The sequence below is a fragment of the Eubalaena glacialis genome, chromosome 9, assembly GCF_028564815.1.
Source record: "Eubalaena glacialis isolate mEubGla1 chromosome 9, mEubGla1.1.hap2.+ XY, whole genome shotgun sequence".
NCBI lineage: Eukaryota > Metazoa > Chordata > Mammalia > Artiodactyla > Balaenidae > Eubalaena > Eubalaena glacialis.
In genome coordinates, this window is record NC_083724.1 from 97,614,634 (window position 1) to 97,634,047 (window position 19,414).

The window sequence follows — 19,414 nt, forward strand, 5'->3', positions numbered from 1 at the left end:
GGATGAGAGGAGGGTCATCCCAGCGCCATCGCCTGGCCACTTCAGGGAAGCAGAGAGAAGCTCCATAAAGACAAGGGCTGTCTCCAGGCTCCGTCCTAGAAACTGGTTAGTGTCCAGAGGGCTGAGAGGCACAAAAGCAGCTCTCCCTCCCCAGACGGTTCAGGGATGCAGAAGATGGTACAGATGCCCCGGAAGGCCCCTAGCCAAGCAGGCTTTAGAGAAGGGGATGATGAGGGGGGCCCTGGGGAAAGTGAGAGCTGTGTTCCCAGGGGCAGCCTGAGGAGTCCTTGTCTATGTGGAGGAAAGGTTTGGCCACCTGTAGATCCATAGCTCCTGTGACCTCCCTCACCCTTCCTTCCTCTCAGGATCGCTCTCTATGGAGCAGCTCCACACGAACAAGATGACAGTGGCCTGAGAGCATTTCCCACCAAAACTATCTTTATTCACAATTTACATACATCACTCCAAAGGTCCTGCCCACACCCACCTCCCCCACCTCCCTAACCCCCCACAATCCCACTCCCCCTCCCCGCCCTGGTGGTCCTGCCCTCCCTCCCTTCCCCCCACATCATTCAGGATCAGCACTGGGGTGAGGAGGAGCCCCTAGGCTCCCCTGGGGGCCGCCCTGGGGGGCTCGCCCTGGAGGGCAGGCCCGGCTGTTCCCTACTGGCTGCAGTGCTTCCTCTTCCTCTTCCTCCTCTTCCCTGTGACAAACGGGTCACGCTTTCTCTTTCTCGGCTGTGAGGGGCGAGCCAGCCCCAGAGACCCCGTGGCCAGCCCCGGGGATGGGCAGCTTCTCAGCAGCGGCTGGGCGCCCACACAAAGCCCGCTTCCTCGACTTGGGAGCGGCTGGTGGAGCTGGGCTGAGGCCTCTTCTCTGAGGGGAGGGGGCCTGGAGAGCACTCTGGGCCCCCCAACCTCCAGGGGAGGCCAGGCCTGAGGCAGGGGTAGGACTCTGGGACAGCCCGCAAGGCAGCAGGCTCTGCGGAGAGGCCAAGAGGAAGGCCAGGCTGGGGAGCTCCTCCTCGTCCTCACTGGACGCGTCCCTGGGCCCTCGGGCCTCCCAAACAGGAGAGGCCTCTCTGAGGACAGACGCATCCCTCGGTCCCAGTAGAGGGCCAGTGCGCCTTTGACCCTGGGAAGGGGAGGGCCGTCCGGCCCGGAATGGAGAGACCTCCTGATGTCCTCGAGAGGGAACAAAGACTTTGGGCCTGAACAGGCCAGTGTCTGTTCGGATGAGCCTATGAAGAGCCTCAAAATCAATCTCTGGTGGGCAGGCTTCATCACTGACCCCTAGATGGCGGTCTTGGTCGTGCCTCTGGGCACCTTGGCCGGCGTCGGACTCAGAAGGACTTGAGCCCATTCCGGGTGCACTGTGACTCGGGGCTGCCGGCCCACCCTCGTCCTCTTTCAAGGCCAGGAGTCGTTTCTGCACCAGCTGGTAGGAGGGAGGAGGACAGTGACGGCTCCACACGCACGTGTGAGAGGAGGAGCACTGGGCAGTGGGACAATGGCCCTGGGGGGGAGGAGGGGACGGGTGACCCCAGGACTAGACTCCAAATACAGACACAGTGGCATTCCTGCCATCCTCCTGCACCTTATTCCCAGCTTTGTGTCCTTCCCTCCGCTCCCGGCTCCCCATCCTCTCCTTCCTATCACCCTGCACTGCACCCACCCCAGAGAAGGGATGGACAGAGCCATGTGGGCCTCCTGTTCTGGGGCCCTACCTCTCCCCTGCTAACTGGGGTCCCTCCATGCCCTGGTCTTCCTGGGTGTCCCTTGTCTCCCCTGTTCTACCGGGGATCCCTCCCTCCTCTGACTCCCCTGGGTCATCTGGGTTGCCCTGTCCCCTGGATCCCCTGGGGCCCCCCCTCCCATGGGGTCCCCTGGCTCCCTGAGTGTCCTTCTCCCTCCCCTGCCTCACTTCTTCAGGGGTGAGTCCTTCCTCCTGCTCCAGCTCCTCAGCAAGGGCCAAGAGATCCAGCTGTGGGTCTGGGGAAAGCAATTCTGCCAGGAATCGAGGGTGAATGACTGCCTCCACCTCGGACAGAAAGAAGAGGCTGTGATCATCCTTGGCCAGGAGTGGCCTGTGAGACAAGAAGACCAGGAGCGAAAGTGAAAAGCAGAGACCCACCCCCACTCTCCTCCACAAGGCAGGGATGGTCAGCACACACACACACACACACACAAACATGCACATACACAGTCACACACAAAAGAGCACATATACAGATGCACATACACAGACACACAAAGGCATACACACAGACAGACACAAACATGTACACACATACATCTTGATACACCTCCCCTAACACCAGGCTCAGGAACAAGGAGCTGAGCTTAAGTCCCATCGGCCTGAGCAGAACCCAGATCTTGGGGGCTGAGAGTTCCATGCCCTGGCATCTTGTAGACCCCAGGCTCCAAGCCCAGCCTACCTTGGTGACAAAGTCCTCCTGGGAACACAGCTTGTCAATGTAGCTCAAGAGACCCGGGTCCGAGTAGGTGCCGTCCTCTTCCTGCTTCAGCTCATTTCCGTCCTCTCCACATTCTGCATCTGACTCGCCTGTGGCTGAGTGGACGGGCCCAACCAGCGCCTCCATGATGTCCACATACTCCCTCACAGCCTCAGGGGCAATCTCCTTGGGTGCCTTGGGCTCCGGGGTCTGCTGGGATCTGTGTGGCTTCGGGTGCGAGGGCTGGGCCCTGGGGCCGGACATCCTGGGAGCACAGGCTGAGGCAGAGCAGAAGGAAGGGAAGGAAGGTGAGGGACTCCCGGTCCACCTCCTGACCACCGAGCGCACGTTGGTGACGGCATTGTTTGGGGGACATTGATGTGGGTGTGGGAGGGGTCAGGACCATCTGAAGCCTCATGCACAGTTGGAGAGGGGAGGTAAGGGGGTCATCTAAGAGAGTCACAAGTAAGGAAGTGGGGAACCTCCAATTTTCTAGGGGTCTCCCCATCAAGCCCACTTCTTAGGCAGACTTAGTGTGGGGTCCTTTGACAGGGAGGTGTGAGAGGAGTTACAAAACTGACCAAGTCAATACCCCGTAGTGACAAAGGGCAGCTGAGACCCCACCCCCCACTCCCCGCCTCGGTGGCTGTTTTGGTTGAAAGACCAATGCCCCTGTCTTGAAGGAAAAGGATCCACATGGGGACAGTGGCCAACCCTAGGCCCCTGTTACCTGTGCCTTCAACTCCAGTGGGAAGCTGGGTGCCTGGCTGAAGGCCCACTTTCGGGGCTGGGGGCCCCCGAGGATCCAGCTTCGGTGGGGCTGGAGGAGGCAGGTCCTGCGCGCGCTGCATCCACTGCAAATTCTGAATCTGCATCTCCTCCTCAGCCGCAAATTCCATGAACCTGGGGGGTGACCGAGGCACAGGCCACCCTGAGAAAAAGGCCTGGGTTCTGGAGCCCAACAAAGGCAGCCAAGAATGAGACATTGGGAGAGGATGTGCCTTGGGGCCGTCAAGGCCCTGTGAGGTGCTGTCCACAGCAGAGAGCTGCTCCTGGAAGTGATAACAAGATCTGGGACCCTTCCTGCCTCACTAGCACTGGAGGGCATTCAACAGCATAGACCCAGGTCGCTGAATTGAACCAGGTCAACGGGACACATGGCTGACCCAGGGGGCACCCTCCTCATGCCCCCCGTCCCCATCCAGAACCACATGAAGGGCTGACAGCCAGAGGCTGGAACAGGCATGTGTTCCCCACAGGGGTCCTTGCCCGAATCCAGGACTCTGGGCTGGGACTGAGAGTCCTGGAACATAGACCTGGAGACAGGGCCCAGGAGAGGCTGGACGATGTAGATGCTGAGCTTAGAGGAGAGGCCTTCCTTTCCTCTGAGAGGCGCTCGTTTGTTTGGTTTTGTTTCTTAAACCAAGGGGATTACCATGGAGCAAACATTGGAAGGGCCGGAGACCCTTGGGCTGACGACAGCTGGCTTCCCCAACCTCTTCAGGGATTCCAGGGTACCCACTCAGGGCACTTTTCATGAGGAGAGGTGGTCCCAAATCTATGTCAGTGGCCGCCAGCCACCCACCACTAAGGAAGCAGCAGGCTGGTGGGTGGAGCTCTTTCCCCGGCCCAGCCCATATGGCCGGAGTTGGACCGCTACTGGACTCACAGCTTCACCCTGCCCCGTCCTGAGACCTTTCATGTCAAGGCAAGGGTAGGTCAAAATCAGGGGAAGGCAGAGCTCCTGGTGGAGGAAGGACAGAAGTCTCAAACTCTCAAGCTGAGGGAGGGGTTTCTGGAGGACAGTAGGGCCCCTGGGCTGCGGGGACCCTGTGCTGGGTGACAGCCCTTCTCCTTTGTCCTCTCTGATGAGCACCCCCATGGCCAGATCCTGCCCTCACCCACTCGCCTCACCCTCCACGCAGCCCCTGGGCCCAGGACGCTGACTCACTTTTCCGCCATCTCGTAGTAGATCATCCGGTCAAAGTTGCTTCTGCGCCGCCATTCCTGCACGGCCCTCCACAGTCCCTCCTCCTGTGTCATGGTGGGCTTCAGGCCGGCCAGGGATCGAAGCACTGGGCTGTAAGCCCTCGGGGTCAGTCTCCGGGCCCAGCCCAGCCCCCACCTGCCTGACCCCACCCGCCAATGTGGACCACACATCACTCAACACAGCATGACTGAGCAACAGGAGGGTGAGAGGCGGGGGTCTGGGAGGGCAAAGACAAGCCTTCCCGGCCACTGCTGTCACCGCCTCACACTCACTCAAGGATGACCATCCACTCCCAGGCTAGAGCTGGGACTTTGTGCCTTGGGGAGCTCTTTTCCTCTTCAAGGCTGCATTTTCATAATAAAAATCACTATCATCAATGAGGCGTGGCATGTGCCAAGCAATCTGCTAACACTTCATAGATTAGCCCAAGGAGTCTTCTGCACAGTCCTCTGAGTGAGGTGTAATTGTCCCCTTTTTACGAGGGACTGGAGGTTTAGGATGGAAATGCCTGCCAGGCTCACAACTCTAGTGGGAGAGAGCCCACGCCCTTAGGAGAGATCTACCATCACCCTGTTCCTAGTGGAATTCTCCACAACGAAGTGGAGGCATGCATAAAGCGCTCTCCTGGGCCCCGCGCTCCACCCCCTCCTCTGAAGTGACCTCCCCTGGCCATGTACACTCAAGTCCTGTATGAAAGGAGACGGCACCACAGGAGAGTGCGGCATCCACTCCTTGGCTCCTCACCTTACACCACGACCCTCTCTGACTGCAAGTCTTCAGTCCATATTACCATGAGAATCATGGAAGAGCAAGCTGGCTAGACTCACAGGGTGGTGGGGTCAGTTGAGATAGGGCACATTTCAGTCATGATGTCATGGACTGGCAGGCCCACCCATGTGACCGACAATGTGCCTTCTCATAGCATGGACATCGCCCTCACACCTTCCTTCCAGTATCCCTAGAAACCTAACGTGCGAGTCCATCCCCAGTTCCTCTTTATCTAAAAGCTCCAATAAGCTCAGGACCCCCTGAGCGTTCACTCACATGAGAAAGCAGGAAAGAGCTTCTGCATCAGGACTCAGGCAAAAGTGTCTCCGGGCCAGGGGCTTGAGGTGCTGCCAACGTCGGAAGTTACTGTACACGCTCTGGGGGTTAGAGGAGCCATCCTGCGAGGTGTTGGACTGGTTGGTGGCCAGGCAGCCCTCCCTGGAAGTGCCATGTGGCCATGGCCCAGAGTTCACTGGGCTAATGATAGGGGCCAGCTGGGCAGCTGGTGGTGGAGCTTGAGGAGGAAAGCCTGGGGTCCAGCCTCCCTTGCCAGCCTGACTAACTCCAACAGCTGGAGCAGTCACAACGGTCTCCAACACAGGGGTTGCTAAGAATACGGGTGCAGGACATGCAGCACTCCTGCTGAGGGCCCCTGGAGCTCTCCAGTTGAGGGGGGCCTGAGTAACGACAAAGGTCTGAGTCTGGGGGGCCTCCACTGGCCTCCCTTGTGACCTGACTTGGACAGTGAGGTTGCAAGCCCCAGGGGCACTGGGGCCACGGCCACCATTAGCCACCAAAGGCGTCCTGGGGAAAGCTGGCAGCAGCAGGCTGCTGCCAGGAGGGAATGCTGGGGTGATGGGACGTGGCAGGTGCTGCTGCCAGGGTGGCCGGTGCTGGGCGCCAGGAATGGGTGGAGGGAAGGGCACTGCCGTGAAAGCAGACAAGGAGGCACCAGGGTTCATGGTCACATCCGTTCCCAGCACTGGAGATGCTGTTGAGGCAAAGGAAAGGAGTGAATGGAGGAGGAGAATGGGCAAGTGGGACTGAGGCTTTCTGTGGCATCAGAGTGTAAATCTCCACAGGTGAGGGACACTTGGACAAGGGAAACTGTGCAGCGTGCAAATGTCTTCAAGTGATTTTCATGCCCTGACCTCCAGTTGAGAATTATTCCACTGGTGACCCCGCGCCCATCCACCAAGGTCCCTGACCCCTGTCTGCCGAGAAGAAATCGCCTCAGCAAGCACTGACTTGGAGAGCCTCCCTGAGGCACCCCCTGGCACCTAAGCCTCACAGGCTGTCTCCCAAGACCTGGAACTGTGTGGACATCCGCTCTGTGAGAAATGCCCCTCAGCCGGCGTACTAGCAGGTACGGACCTCCTCCAAGGTAAGTTCTAGGCACCCAAAGGCCCTTTGTGGACAGGCACTGTGTAAAATATTAGGGCCCCACCTCCTCCTCAGTCCTCCTTTTCCTGATGCTCAGTATAAATCCCCTCTTTCTTTCCTAGCCTCACAAAACAAAACAAAATGCTGGAAAATATCACTCCAATGGAATCCTGATACAAACCCATAACACTGGCCCAGAATGCACCTGCATCTCAGAACAACCCACAGCAGACACGTAACATGGGCCAGGTCCTGCCACCCCCTCCCCAGTGCCCAGAGTCACTGTCATCACTAAGGAGTTCTGTTCCTAGGAGGCGGGGGTGGGGGTGGTGGTGTGTGAGAAGTAGGCACGTGTCCCTTAGATTAAACAAGGGCCAGGGAATTGTCATGTTACATTGGTCATGGGAGTAGAGACCGCCTGTGGTCCTTCCCCTTCCAGCTCCCAATAATGGAAAGACAATCTGAGAAGCAGGCATAAGCCAGTTGCCATGGCGATCAAGTTGTCTAGAACACATCCCTGTTCAGGAGAACAAGGTACACACCACGGTGCACCTAATTAACCAGAACAGGTGTCATAGGATGTTTAATAATAACACAGAAGATCGTCTTCCTGCCCCTGGGCTACACTCCTTCCCCCTTTAAAAGAGGAAGCAGCCTTCACAGACATTCCACCCGAAACAACCCCACTCCACATCTGTTCCCTGTCCATGAAGGAGTGACATGAAATATGAACAAACTCTTCCTCTCAAGGCAGCCTGAGGGTCCACCATGAGATACTGGACAAGATGAAGTAGGTCTGAAGTACTGCGATTCCACAAAAGGAAGAACAATTCAGAGCAACTCAGGAATCTGAGCCCTCTCTTGGCTGAAGTTACACGGTTGCCCATCCCCTGTTGAATCCAAAGCAACAGTTACCTGAACTGAGAAGTGAGCTCTGGGCTGGGAGGAGTGGATGAGGTGTGGGCTGCGGCTGTTAGAGTAACCTCCTGCCTAGCTCTCGGAGAGGACACTTCACTGCAGGTGTGGCCACACACAGCCCCATTGAATAGTTTTCTCACCAAGACCATCTCTCCCCACGGCCCCCTTAGATACAGTATGCTCCTGTTCAAAACCCTTAGAAAGATACGGTGAGGCAAGCCTCAGGTGCCTCAGGAACACAATACAGGTCTAGGCTTTCCTCATGACCCTCCCTGTGTCACCACCAGGACATCACACACATCCTTACATACACGTTTCAAAGTGGCTTGTCTCCCTTCTAGAAAGAATCAACCTGCCTGCTGCCATCCTTTCTCCATAGCCAGGGCAATTCCTCTTGATCCACCTCCAATGACCCCTCCTCCCCAGTGCAGTCTCAGGTTTCTTCAGGCTCCCCAGTCTCCCCAGGTGAAATGTCCTTGTGCGTCCAGTGCTCTCTTCGCCCTCTACTTCAGTCCAACTATGTGCCCACAGTGAAGTGTCACGTGTGAACCTGAAGGATGTGAGGGATGGCAGGGCCTCTGAGAACACACCCCCAGCCTATAGGCTTACCTCCTTCTGAAGCCATCCTGCAGGCTTGGGCACGGACTACTGCTGCCTGGTAGCCTCAATGAGAAAAGTCAAGACCAGGACCCAGAGAGTGACCTGCTTCAGCAAATGCTCAGGATCCAAGTGAAGGAGGGACAGGTTTGAATCTAAACAGTAGAATGTGGGCTGAAACATTCTGCAGTGGGGGAGGGGCAGAGGGCACGTGGGTCTGGTTAGGGTGGGGGTGGGGAGACATTCCACGAGGGCTCTGGCAGGTAGGCAAGAACCGGAAGTTCCTTCCACCTCACACAGTGGCAACACAATTGGCGTGTGCATCTTTACGCAGTTTATAGACTGTTTTTGTGATTTACGGCACTGAGGTTGGACTTGACTGTCCCTTCCTTTCACTTCTTTTTCCATCCACCTAGTTTTGTGTCCCTCAACACACTCTGCTTCCTACCTGGCTCTTGACTTACTTCAACAGAGACTAGACTTTCTGAACAAAATTCAGAACTGTTAGTCTGATAAACACTTGGGTATTTATGGCCACATGGAACTGAGTATTTGAAATTAGGATTGTCTCAGCAGATCCAGTGTCTTTGACTGCTGTATGTACATCACTCCTAAGGGAGTGGTCCTTGTGCTCCAACCAACATCCAGCAGGACCAGCCTTACTAATGATCCTTTGTGCTGGAAAGCCCCCGTCCATCAAAAAACTGTCATGCAGCCCCCAGGTCCAAGACCAGAATTCACTAAATGTCTTTCTCATAGTATTCCATGGTTGTAAAAGATTTAGTTTTTTACCTTTTAAATGATTTTAGTATAATATTTTAAGCGAGTAACACCTTCTCATGGTTCAAAATTAAATTGTGCAAAATGGAATATGCAGTGGCAAGTCCTCTTCCCACCTCTTTCCCCTGTCAACCCAATCCTCTTTCCCGGAGGAAACCAGTGTTATCTCTTTCATTAAAATCTTCCCAGAGATACGTCATGCAACTAAACACGAAGGCAATCTGTTTTCATTTTTAAAAATGCCTTCATTTTTTTTCTAGTTGAAAATTCATATATGTTCCAATATATCTGAGGATATTTCCAATGATTGTCTTTGTACGGGTATCGTGGCTCCTCTGTTTCTGCACTAGATTCCTAGAACAAGAATTTCTACAGTCTCTTAAATTTCAAAGCACCTGAAAGAATAGGGTGGCTCAATCTAGTAAAGAAAAGTAACAAATGTCTAACTGAATTTGACTTTTGAATTTCACATAAATAATGAATTCATTTTTAGTACAACTTTGTCCCATGCAACATTTTGGACATAGCTTTACTGCAAATTCTTTCCCTGTTTATCTGAAATTTACATTTAACTCGAAATCTGTATTTTATCTGGCAACACTACCAAAAAATTAGAACATACTAAGCTATTATCAGTTACTCATCCTTATGAGAAAGAGAACTTGGAGTGACGAGACTCAAGTGTGCATCTTGGCTCCAACAGAAACCAAATTGTAAACATACACAAAATCTGCAGGCTCTTTGGATGAAATGGATTTGGAAGAGCCATCATATAGCACTGAACATCTTTGCTTAGTAGGGGTAAGGACAGAAGTAAGGAACAAGAAGGCAGAAAATCTTCTCTTTCCTTATATTAAAGGGACTAAACATCCTAGAGCCCTGGTTTTTCTAGGTGTTAAAAGTCCACTACCCATGAGATGGATGTGCACCTTGACACAATGCCAAGAGTTTATCCACCAGTGTCCAATCCCCATTCATACAAGCCCACTTCCATCTAAATCCTAGCCTGCAAGCCCTGCTTACAAGTTTGTTAATTTCCTGTCTGCATTTCATACCCTTGCTCTTTAGAATCTAGGCTCATCATTGCATATGGCCCCATCTGCATGGGAATCATGATAGCATTCCTTTTACAAAACTTGTTTGATTATTATTTTCATATTGAGAATCCATGTCAGTCAGTTTACCACTATCAAAATGATATGAAAGAGTATTCGTGTTTTGTGTTGTGAGAAGAGAGGACTGTTCGGAAACTTGTCAAGGGAGATGAAGGCTGAAAACCTCAGAGGATGGCAACCAAATCTCTTGGGAGACGAGATTCACTCACTGCTGTAGCTGCAGTAGAACTCCAACTGATTGTGGGCTGTTGGGGAAGGAAACAGAGGTTTAGAAGGACTGTTCCACAGTGTGAAAAAGACTCTTGTTGGGGCTTAAGAAGTTCCTTGCCCCTTGTCAGGAAAAATTGACTCAGAAGAAGATGAGAAGATAAGGTGAGAATATTTCAAGCAACATCATGGTGAACTTTATATCTAAAGAAACTCCTGTTGGGGACTGAAAAAAATAAACAGTTTGGGAATATCGCTCAGTACTGGAGCTTTTACAATGAAGGAAAACTCATATGATTTTCAACCAATAACTTCATACTAGAGGGATGGTGAGGCAAAATATTGTACCCAGGCACTCGAGAAAGGCAGGCTTCCTTGTTGCTTCCTCCCTTTGTTCAGTCATTCAACCAATTATTTACAAGATTCTCACTCATAATTCTGATACAGTATTTGAAGGACTCTTCTCAAGGCCACTGATACAAAAATTGCACTGTGCAAAAATTAGCCAGTCCCAATTCTGCAATCACTTTTGTACCACTTCAAAATCCTACACCCCAGAGACACAGATAATCAAATTAGCCCAAATGTAATTTGGGAAGACCAGTCACAGTAGGGAGTCTCTAAAAGTCCTTTGGATCATGATCTCTGACTATTCCTGCACAGAGGCTGGGGGCAGGCATTGACTACTGAGAAAAAACAACTCTGGACATGCATCACAAGCCTCAGAAGACAGTTCATCTTCCACTCAATCACGAAACATTAAAGAAATGAAGAGATACCATGTTTGTGTCTTGTGGAGTTTTCAAGTCTGTGCACTTGGAGGCGCTTAGTGCTGTTAGATGTGAGGGGTCTTCAGAGGCATCCTGTTGAGTGAGAAATGCTCTAATCTTGCAATTGACCAGAAAGAGGATCTGATGATTGAAGTTTCTTTGGGAAGTATTACAAAGTCAGGTCAGTAAGTTGATCCCGCTACTATTTTTGTTGTTGTTGTTGTTTTTAATGCCAACTGAAAGTCTGCAAGATATTACAAAAAAGGAGGGAGGGAAAGTAAAATTGTTCCCATACTACCTGCTGTGTTGAAATTGGCCCAGATTGCCCACTCTCTCTCAAAGTTATTAAAAAAAAAAAAAAACCGTACAAAGGAAACACCTGTGAATCAACATTTACTGAAAAACCTCCATGTATTAAATACACTGAGAAAAAATATTCTAGTAGAGTAAATGCGTTTGGAAAAACTCTAGGAACGGAGTCAGGAGAGAGTATCTTAAGAGTGTTTCCCAGGTCTGAATTCTTTGCTAGAATTGTTCTTTAACGGAAACTTCAGGCTTGCTAGGAAAAAGGACCTACTGTTTTTTGAAAGGCATAAACAAGAACCAAGGAACTGCAGTCCAAAGGGCATGAAAGCACTTGCCCCAATTTGAGGCTACTGTGCTTAGAGCGGAGCTCTCCAGAACTCTTTGTAGCTAAGTGCATGGGTTTCACGTGTGCAATATAAAAATCACGAGTCCACATCTCACAAGAGCTGGTTTTAAGAAGAGACCATCACGAAAGTTCCCGGCGAGGAGCGTCGCCAGAGACGCTCCGCAGCGTGCCCCGACACTCCATTTCTCTCCTCTCCAGCAGAGACCTGCCGGAGCAGATCCCCACGCGCCCCGCGCCTGCACGCCTGCGCACGCCCACTGGGGCGGGGTCTCGGGCACGCGGACCGCCGTCCTCCAACGGCTCCTGGCGTCTGTTGGGGCAGGCGGCTCCGGAAGACAGGAGCGCATGCGCGAGCGCGGAGGGTGGGGCCCCAACGGCCGTCCGGCGGGGGCGGGGCCTGTCATGGCGGCCTCGAGAGTCAATTCTAGGAACCCTGAGGTAAGGGGTACGGGGACTTTTCACCCCTCAGGTGTCACCGCTCTGCGCTGTTGTTCACCCTGTGGGTTATTTGTGCCCTTGTCCGTGTAAGGAGACTCCCCACAATGTGGATTCACGCCCCCATAGAGCTCGATTCCCTTGAGGGGTTTACCCCAGGGTTATTGGCACCACTGGGGAGCCGGCTGCATGAAGGGTTCAGTGATTGCGGGGCCTACAGTGGGGGGTAAATAGTGTGTGTGAGCTATTAAACAGGTGCCGTTCTAGGCTGCGCGTTCTGAAGAGTACAGAAGTTAGAGGGACGTTCTTGCGAGTTGAAAACCCTCATCTGGTTCCAAAGGTGTAGCTCAGGTGATTGGAAAATGAGTGAAGATCGAAGGAACACACTCATGGTTTCACTAGTGTCTTCCTTCTTATAAAAACATCAGTCAACACTTATGTTCAAACTGCATTCTTTTGTCAATGATGGGAGCAACTTCGCTGAATGTGGTAATAAACATGTATTTGTAGTCTGATGTCAAATCATGATTGATTTGCAAGCATAGATGGGGTCTGTACATATTTAATTGGTTGGTGGGAATCTGATATGTAGTCAAATGTGTGGGTTGGTTTTGTCTGTGGATGTTTGTGTCTGAAGGGAGGTCATGCCTGTGTTTTTGTGAGAGTGTGTAAGAGTGAGTGTTGTACTTGGAGGGTGTTGAGATGTGACGCAGGCATACTCAAGGAGTTGGTGGTTAGGTGTTTGTAATTTGGTGTTTGGGGAATATGTTTCCATGTGTTTTTTTCACCCATGAATTTGGGGATTTATGTGTGTCTAATGGTGGATTTGGAAGGATTATCTGCATATGCATAAGGGCAATGTCAGGAAAAGTAGTGGTGTATATTAATTGGGTGTCCAGTCTGTTTATTTTGTATCTTTGGGGAATGTAGGATGATCATTTGTGTATTCAGGGCATGTTGTATGGTTATGGGGTGTTTGTGTGTGTGCATTTTCAGGAGCTGTCTATGTATATTTGGATGTGTAGAGGGCAAGTCTGTGACTATTTTATGGGACTGGTGGATGTTGTATATGTAGGTATGTTGTGTTTGTATGATTCTGTATTCTGCAAGATGGCAGAGTTAGTTCTGTGTGAGAGGTTGGGAATGCGGGGTTATGTATATGCCGGTAGTGTGGTACTGTATGTGTATTTGGAACAAAGGGCATATAGGGTGATATTATTGCATATTTGTAGTGTACTGGGTAATTGTGGTTCTATTTGGGACTTGTGGAGAGTTATGTGTTAAATGAGTTTGTGTGTGTATTCAAGGGGCATGGCCACTTGGAGGAATATTTGCTGAGGCTGTGCATTTGTAATTTTCAGTAGGAGCCTCTTAAGCTTATGTATTTTGGGAAGTGAGTATATGTGTATCTGATAAAGAGGTGGGGTTCTATGTTTCTACAGGGAAGTTGGACAATTGCATTTCTATGTATTAGAAATATGTGATACGGGTATTTGTTAGTACTTGCATATGTGTGAGCTGGCTCCTAATAGCTAGGGATAATTTGATATATGGAAGTTGTTTCATAAATGGTTTGCTGGAGATACTTCCATGTATCTTACTTGTGTATTCTAATCTGTGTGTGTGTCCATCATCAGGTTCATGCATTATCAAAGTTTGTTCATAAGGTATGGAGTTGTTAGGAGTATTCAAAGTGTATTTCTTTGGAGAATGCTAGGGTGTTTATACATGTGTTTGGTAGGAGTAAGAGGTGGTCTGTCTATATATTCAGGGTGAGGGTAGAAATATATATATATAAACACCCACACACACATATACAGTTTATATGTTGGGGTAGTGGTGGGGAGCTTGTATTCTGGAGAGGTAGCATAATGTATAGTGTTTGGGAGGGGATCTGTATGTTCAGGGCTTGGGAATATTTGCATGTGTGTGTCCATAGGTGTGTGAGAATTGTGTATGTATATTAGTAAGACTGCAGAGGTTGTCGGTGTTTTTCTGTTTTGAGTGTGTCTGAGCATTTGGGGTGTATACTCATGAGTAGTTTGTGGGTGTGTGTATTTGTGATTTGTGAGTATATCAGGAGGCTTAGAGTCCTCTATGTGTCTATTTCAAAATGTAAAGCCTGAAGAATTTAGTGGTGTTGCTTGTATGTGTGTTCTCAGTATTAGTGAGGTGGACTTATATGTACAGTTGACCCTTGAACAACACACGTTTGAACCACACGGGTCCACTTATAGTGGATTTTTTTTTCAGTAAATACTACAGGACTACTACACGCTCCATGGATGCAGAACCACTGCATGGAGGGTTGGCGCCCTAACCCCCAAGTTGTTCAAGGGTCAGCTGTATTTGATAAGTATAGGTTATTTGTGGCTGTGTGTGTTTTTGAGTTCCTGGGGCTTCTGGGGTATGTATTCTGGGGGATGTGAGAGTTTAGTTTGTGTGTTTGGAAACCAGTAGACGGTGTAGGTTATGTGTGTGTGCAGGAATCCTGGAGTATATGTATTTTAGGGCTGTGGGATTGCATATGGGTCTTTTTTGGGTTGCACATGAGACAGTTGTGTACTTGGTGAGCCTGTGTGTTTAGGTAGTCAGTGTGTACATCTGGATGGCATATTGGTTGCACATGTTTGTTTTCAGGCCCATGTTGTGTGTGTATATATAGTTGTGAGAGTGGAATGTGAATATTCAGGGTGAGTAAGGTTTCGTCTGTAAAAATTTAGGTAGTAAGAGGTGGTCTGTTTGTGTATTTATTCAGGGTGAGGGTAGAAATGTACGTGTGTGTTCAGGATATATATATATATATATGTATATGTACAAACACATATGTATATGTGGTATCCTTTTGGTTATATATCTGTGGTGGGAGTTGAGGGTTCTACTTGGGGTGTAAGTGGATTGTGTGCACGAATTCATAGGAAAAGGTATGGGATGTTCTGGAACTGGTTCATACTATCTTGGGATAGTCAATGGTGCATATCTCTTCCCAGCTTTGTGTTCAGTGATGTCAGGTGGGTAGCTTGAAATTGGTCATGCTGGGAATATTTATACCATGCAGATAGCATAGGTGAAGTCTTTCCCACCTTTCTTGGGGAGTTTTTTAGCACTTACCAGCACACCACTGATGTGCGTGTTTGGATGTATGTATGTATGAAGCAAGAATATTTGGGCATCGGTGGGTACGTATGGGACACCCATGTGAATTGTGAGTGGGGCATCTGTGGCTATGGGCCCCTGTATATGTGCATTGACCCTGGTAATTGTGAATCATTGCATTGCTCCTATCAGGTTGGTCTGTTCTTTAGGGCCAAAGAATCCCCATAAATGTTGTTGATTCCCAGTAGAAATCATGCAGATGGATACAGGGGTGTCTGTACCTTAGGCAGGTGGACACTCCTTCAGCATTTGTGTGGTCCTGGCATCTGGGTCCCTAGAAGGGGGGGCCTGGTGGACAGATGGCCATGCAGAGCAGAACCTTCACAGGTGTGTTGTTGGCGTGACAGGCAGCAGTCAGAAAGTCATGGGACTTCCTGGGTAGGAGGTCAGATGACCAAGGGCTCTCCCAGGAAAATACCCTGAGAATCAGTTGGACAGCTACAGGCGTTACTGGCTCTTCTGGGGCACAGCTGACGTGCAAGGACACCCTCCACATGGGGTCCAGAGCCATGTGTCCCTGAGCCCAACTGCCCCAGGGTGGTGGGAACTGTTGTGTATCAGGCTGGTCAACTGTATCACTAGGTCTCAACCAACCTGTCTCCATGGAAATCTAAGTCCTCAGGGATAGGCAGGACCTCTAGGGATCAGTGAGCTGACAAGGACAGAGGTGGGGAGGCTCTGTCCCTGAGGGAGAGTTGGGGACTGAGACCTGGAGAGCCTGGGGAGTCCCACTCTGAGGAGATATGGCTCTGATGTTCCCAAACCCTTTAGACATGTTCTCTGTTCTTTTCTGAAGGCTCAAGATGCTTCTAGCAGTAGGAAGCTTATCTCAATTTCATGTTTCTCTGATAGGATGAACTGACCCTTTTATTCACTATTCCACATGGAGCTGCAAACCCATCAGATGGAACCATGTGATCATTGTGGCCGCCAGCTGACCCCACAGCCACCTTCTGCCTCCCTTGGGCCCATCCAGGAATTTCTGAGCCTTCTTTATGGTGAGTCTTGTGGCCTTTTCTCCCTCATTGTGAATCCTCCTGCCAATAAAACATGCTGTGAATGTTAACAAAAGGAAACCTCAACTAGAATTGGAGTCTGGAAGGCCCGTAGAGGGAGCTCTCATGCCGTGTCACTCATCATCAATTACCCCAACAGGAAGAGGTCATTTACTGACCCCAAACAGGAAGTGCAACCACTTCACTACCCCAGCTGGAGGAGGGAAGACTTCCTTCCTGGCCAGCAACAAGAAATAGAAAATAGAAATAGCTAATAGAAAATTCCGCAGTTTAGCCAATGAGAAGCCATTGTCACCTGAAGTTTCACTTTCCTCCAGTGAACTTTCATTTTTTCCCTTGATGATGACTTTCTTTCCTTGTCCCACCCTCTTTACTTTAAAAGCCTTCTGGGACTTCCCTGGTGGTCCAGGGGCTAAGACTGTGCTCTTCCAATGCACGGGGCATGGGTTCAATCCCTGGTCAGGGAACTAAGATTTCCACATGCCATGTGGCGTGGCCAAAAAACAAAAAGCATTCCATGTTGTGTAACCCGTTGGAGTATCTCCCTTTCTATCAGATGAGATGCTGCCTGATTCATGAATCGTTTAATAAAGCCAATTTATTCAAAATTCAAAGTAAATCTTCAAATTTACTCAGTTAAATCTTGTTTTTTAATACATTGGTGGCATTCAGAGGTGGCCACTAACAGTTTAATATGTATCCCTCCAGAAATGTTCTGTATAAAAATATGTATGTGCACTTTTCTAAAATCCACTCTTATAATTCCTCCTGCTAACAGGATGATTTTATGATTAAATGCTTATCTTTTTAAAAAGAAAAAGACAAATATATTGGTGGCAGTGATGGGATCTGAAGCGAATTTCTGATAACATTTGGGACAAGGAGAAACAGGTGTGGTGCCCACAACTCCTTTGAGTTCACTGTCTTTCTTGCCATTCCTGAAGGTTGTTGGTAAGCTCCTCTTGGTTTGAGCTCCATTCTCTTTGATTGAGTTTGTGCTCGCAATCTAATTGGCTTTCCTTTACAGGGCAGGTCAGTTTGGCTGGTAGAGGATTCTCCCTGAGGCCAAACCCCTAGCCTTTCAGATGGAAATTCCCAGGACACAGTAATATCTCTTGGTTATTGCCAGTATATTTTTGAGTGGTAAACCCTAGCCCCTAATTTTGTTCCCTGGATTCCACATTGGGCACTGCTGACAGTGTAGTCTGCACTTCCCCATCTGTTTGGAATCAGCCCTCAGTTTCCATGCTTGGAACTGTTGGTGGTGGCTATAGTACTCCATTTTGTTTGGCATCAGTTTGCAGTCCCCATTCCTTGGGATTTGCTGGTTGGATCTTTTTCCTCAGTCCAGGGATCCCTGGGAATTGGTGGTGGTGCATACCAGGCCTTCTTTTGGCCAGGACATAGTAACATCTCTTTGTTACTGCTGATATATTAAGGCGCAGTTCTTTTGTGTGTTCTTTTGGATTGACAAAGGCTAGCTAAGGAAATGAGATCCTTTATCACCAAAGAGTTGAGAATGCCAGCTTCTGGCACACCTGCTTATTTTATATTTTATATTTAAAGTATGTAGTCCAACACCCTCCAGGAAGAAATTGGGAGATAAGCATTTGTGTGTGTTCCCTCTGCTCTGAGCTTGGGGAGATAGCCAGAGGGAGTGCTCAAGCACCTTGTAAAAACTGCTTATTTGTTTGCTCTAATACCATGGGACTTGTGAAGGGAAGCCCTTTTGGCTCTCAGAGCTAGACGATTTGGGGGCCCATCCCTCAGGCGGCAGCCTTAAAATTTGGGACATTAGAAATGTGGTGCAAACACTGCGCTAACTGGGAAGAGGCTAGGAGTTGGTGGTTTCAGAAAAATTATAAGGCACTGTTCTTGGGTGGGGTTTATAGTAAGAGTGTGTCTCATCCTTTCCTACATATTTCCTTGTGGGTATTTTCTCAGTTTCCCAATGTGTAGGAGTCACTAAAGTTAGTTTCTTGATATCTTTCAGAAGGAATTGATCTGTGTGTAGCTGTATATTCAGTGCATCCATGGAAGGAGGGAAATTCAGGAGTCTTTTCTGTGTACCTGTTGATCTTTTCTAATAACCGATTCCAGGTTTCATTGACTTTCCATATTGTTTTTCTGTTTTGTTTATGTATGCTGTAATATTTATTATTTTCCCCACCTGCTGGCCTTGGGTTAAGTTTTTTCTACTTCCTTAAGGAAAATGTTAGATTGTGGTTATGAGATCTTTATTCTTTTTTAATGTAAGCCTTTACAGCTATAAATTTCCCTCTCATCACTGCTTGTGCTCCATCCCGTAAGTTTTGGTATTTTGTTTTTTTTTTCTTTGGTCTCAAGGTATTTTGTAGTTTCTCTTGTAATTTCTTCCTCGACCCCTTGGTTGTTTAAAAGCGTGCTGTTTAATTTCCACATATTTGTGAATTTTCATTTCCCTTCTGTTACTGATTTCCACTTTTATTCCATTGTGATAGAAAAAGATTTATTGTGTGATTTCAAGAGTTTTCATTTTTATTAAGAATTGTTTTGTGGCCTAACATATTGCCTATTCTGAAAATGTTACATGTACACTTGAGAAAAATCTGTAACTTACTATCTTTGGGTAGAGAGCTGTGTATATATGTGTCTGTTAGGTCCATTTGGTTTATACTGTTGTTTTCCTTCCTGATCTTCTGTGTGGTTGTTCTCTCCCATTTCTGAATGAAGGCTATCAAAGTCTCCAACTCTTAACTGTTTCTCCCTTCCATCAATGTTTGCTTCATCTGTTAAGGCGCTCTGGTACAAATATTTATAATTTTTATTTTTTCTTAGAGAACTGATCCTTTTCTCATTATATAAATTCCTTCTTTGTTCCTTGTAAGAGGTTTGACTTAAAGTCTAGTTTGTCTGATATTAGTATAGGCACCTTGTTCCCTTTTGCTTACTATTTGCCTGGGATATTTTTCCATTCTTCACTTTCAACCTGTGTATGTCCATAAATTTAAACTGAATCCCTTGTAGACAGCATGGACAGCTTATAGTTGGATTCTGTTTTTTATCCATTCTGCCAGCTTATGCATTTTAATTGGTGAGTATAATCCATTATACTTAAAGTAATTACTGATACAGAAGGACTTTTTTTGCCATTTGTGATATTTGTTTTCTGTATGCTTCATTAAATTTTTG

The 19,414-nt window shown here is 48.9% G+C and overlaps 1 protein-coding gene and 1 long non-coding RNA gene across 2 annotated transcripts in view; one reads left to right on the forward strand and one right to left on the reverse strand.

Annotated features, from left to right (window-relative positions):
• Positions 1-718: 718 nt before the first annotated feature.
• Positions 719-8,140, reverse strand: LOC133097366 (NUT family member 2G-like). Its single transcript, XM_061199227.1, has 7 exons — positions 8,125-8,140; positions 5,491-6,205; positions 4,408-4,536; positions 3,220-3,359; positions 2,439-2,734; positions 1,925-2,041; positions 719-1,438 (listed from the first exon to the last, which is right to left on the reverse strand). Exons 1-7 carry the CDS (start codon positions 8,138-8,140, stop codon positions 719-721), a joined length of 2,133 nt encoding a protein of 710 aa, XP_061055210.1.
• Positions 8,141-12,022: 3,882 nt separating this feature from the next.
• LOC133097457 (uncharacterized) overlaps positions 12,023-19,414 on the forward strand; it is an 89,389-nt gene continuing 81,997 nt past the window's right edge. Inside the window, exons 1-2 of the long non-coding RNA XR_009702011.1 lie at positions 12,023-12,074; positions 16,080-16,225. This is a non-coding gene — a long non-coding RNA (uncharacterized LOC133097457). The remainder of the gene's footprint in view (positions 12,075-16,079; positions 16,226-19,414) is intronic.

What these genes read in the sequence shown, in the direction of transcription:
- LOC133097366 (XM_061199227.1), bottom strand. An exon ending in TACTACGAGATGGCGGAAAA is followed by an intron (nt 3,360 to 4,407) that starts GTGAGTCAGCGT and finishes GTCACCCCCCAG; the next exon opens with GTTCATGGAATTTGCGGCTG. An exon ending in AGGAGGACTTTGTCACCAAG is followed by an intron (nt 2,042 to 2,438) that starts GTAGGCTGGGCT and finishes TTTCTGTCCGAG; the next exon opens with GTGGAGGCAGTCATTCACCC.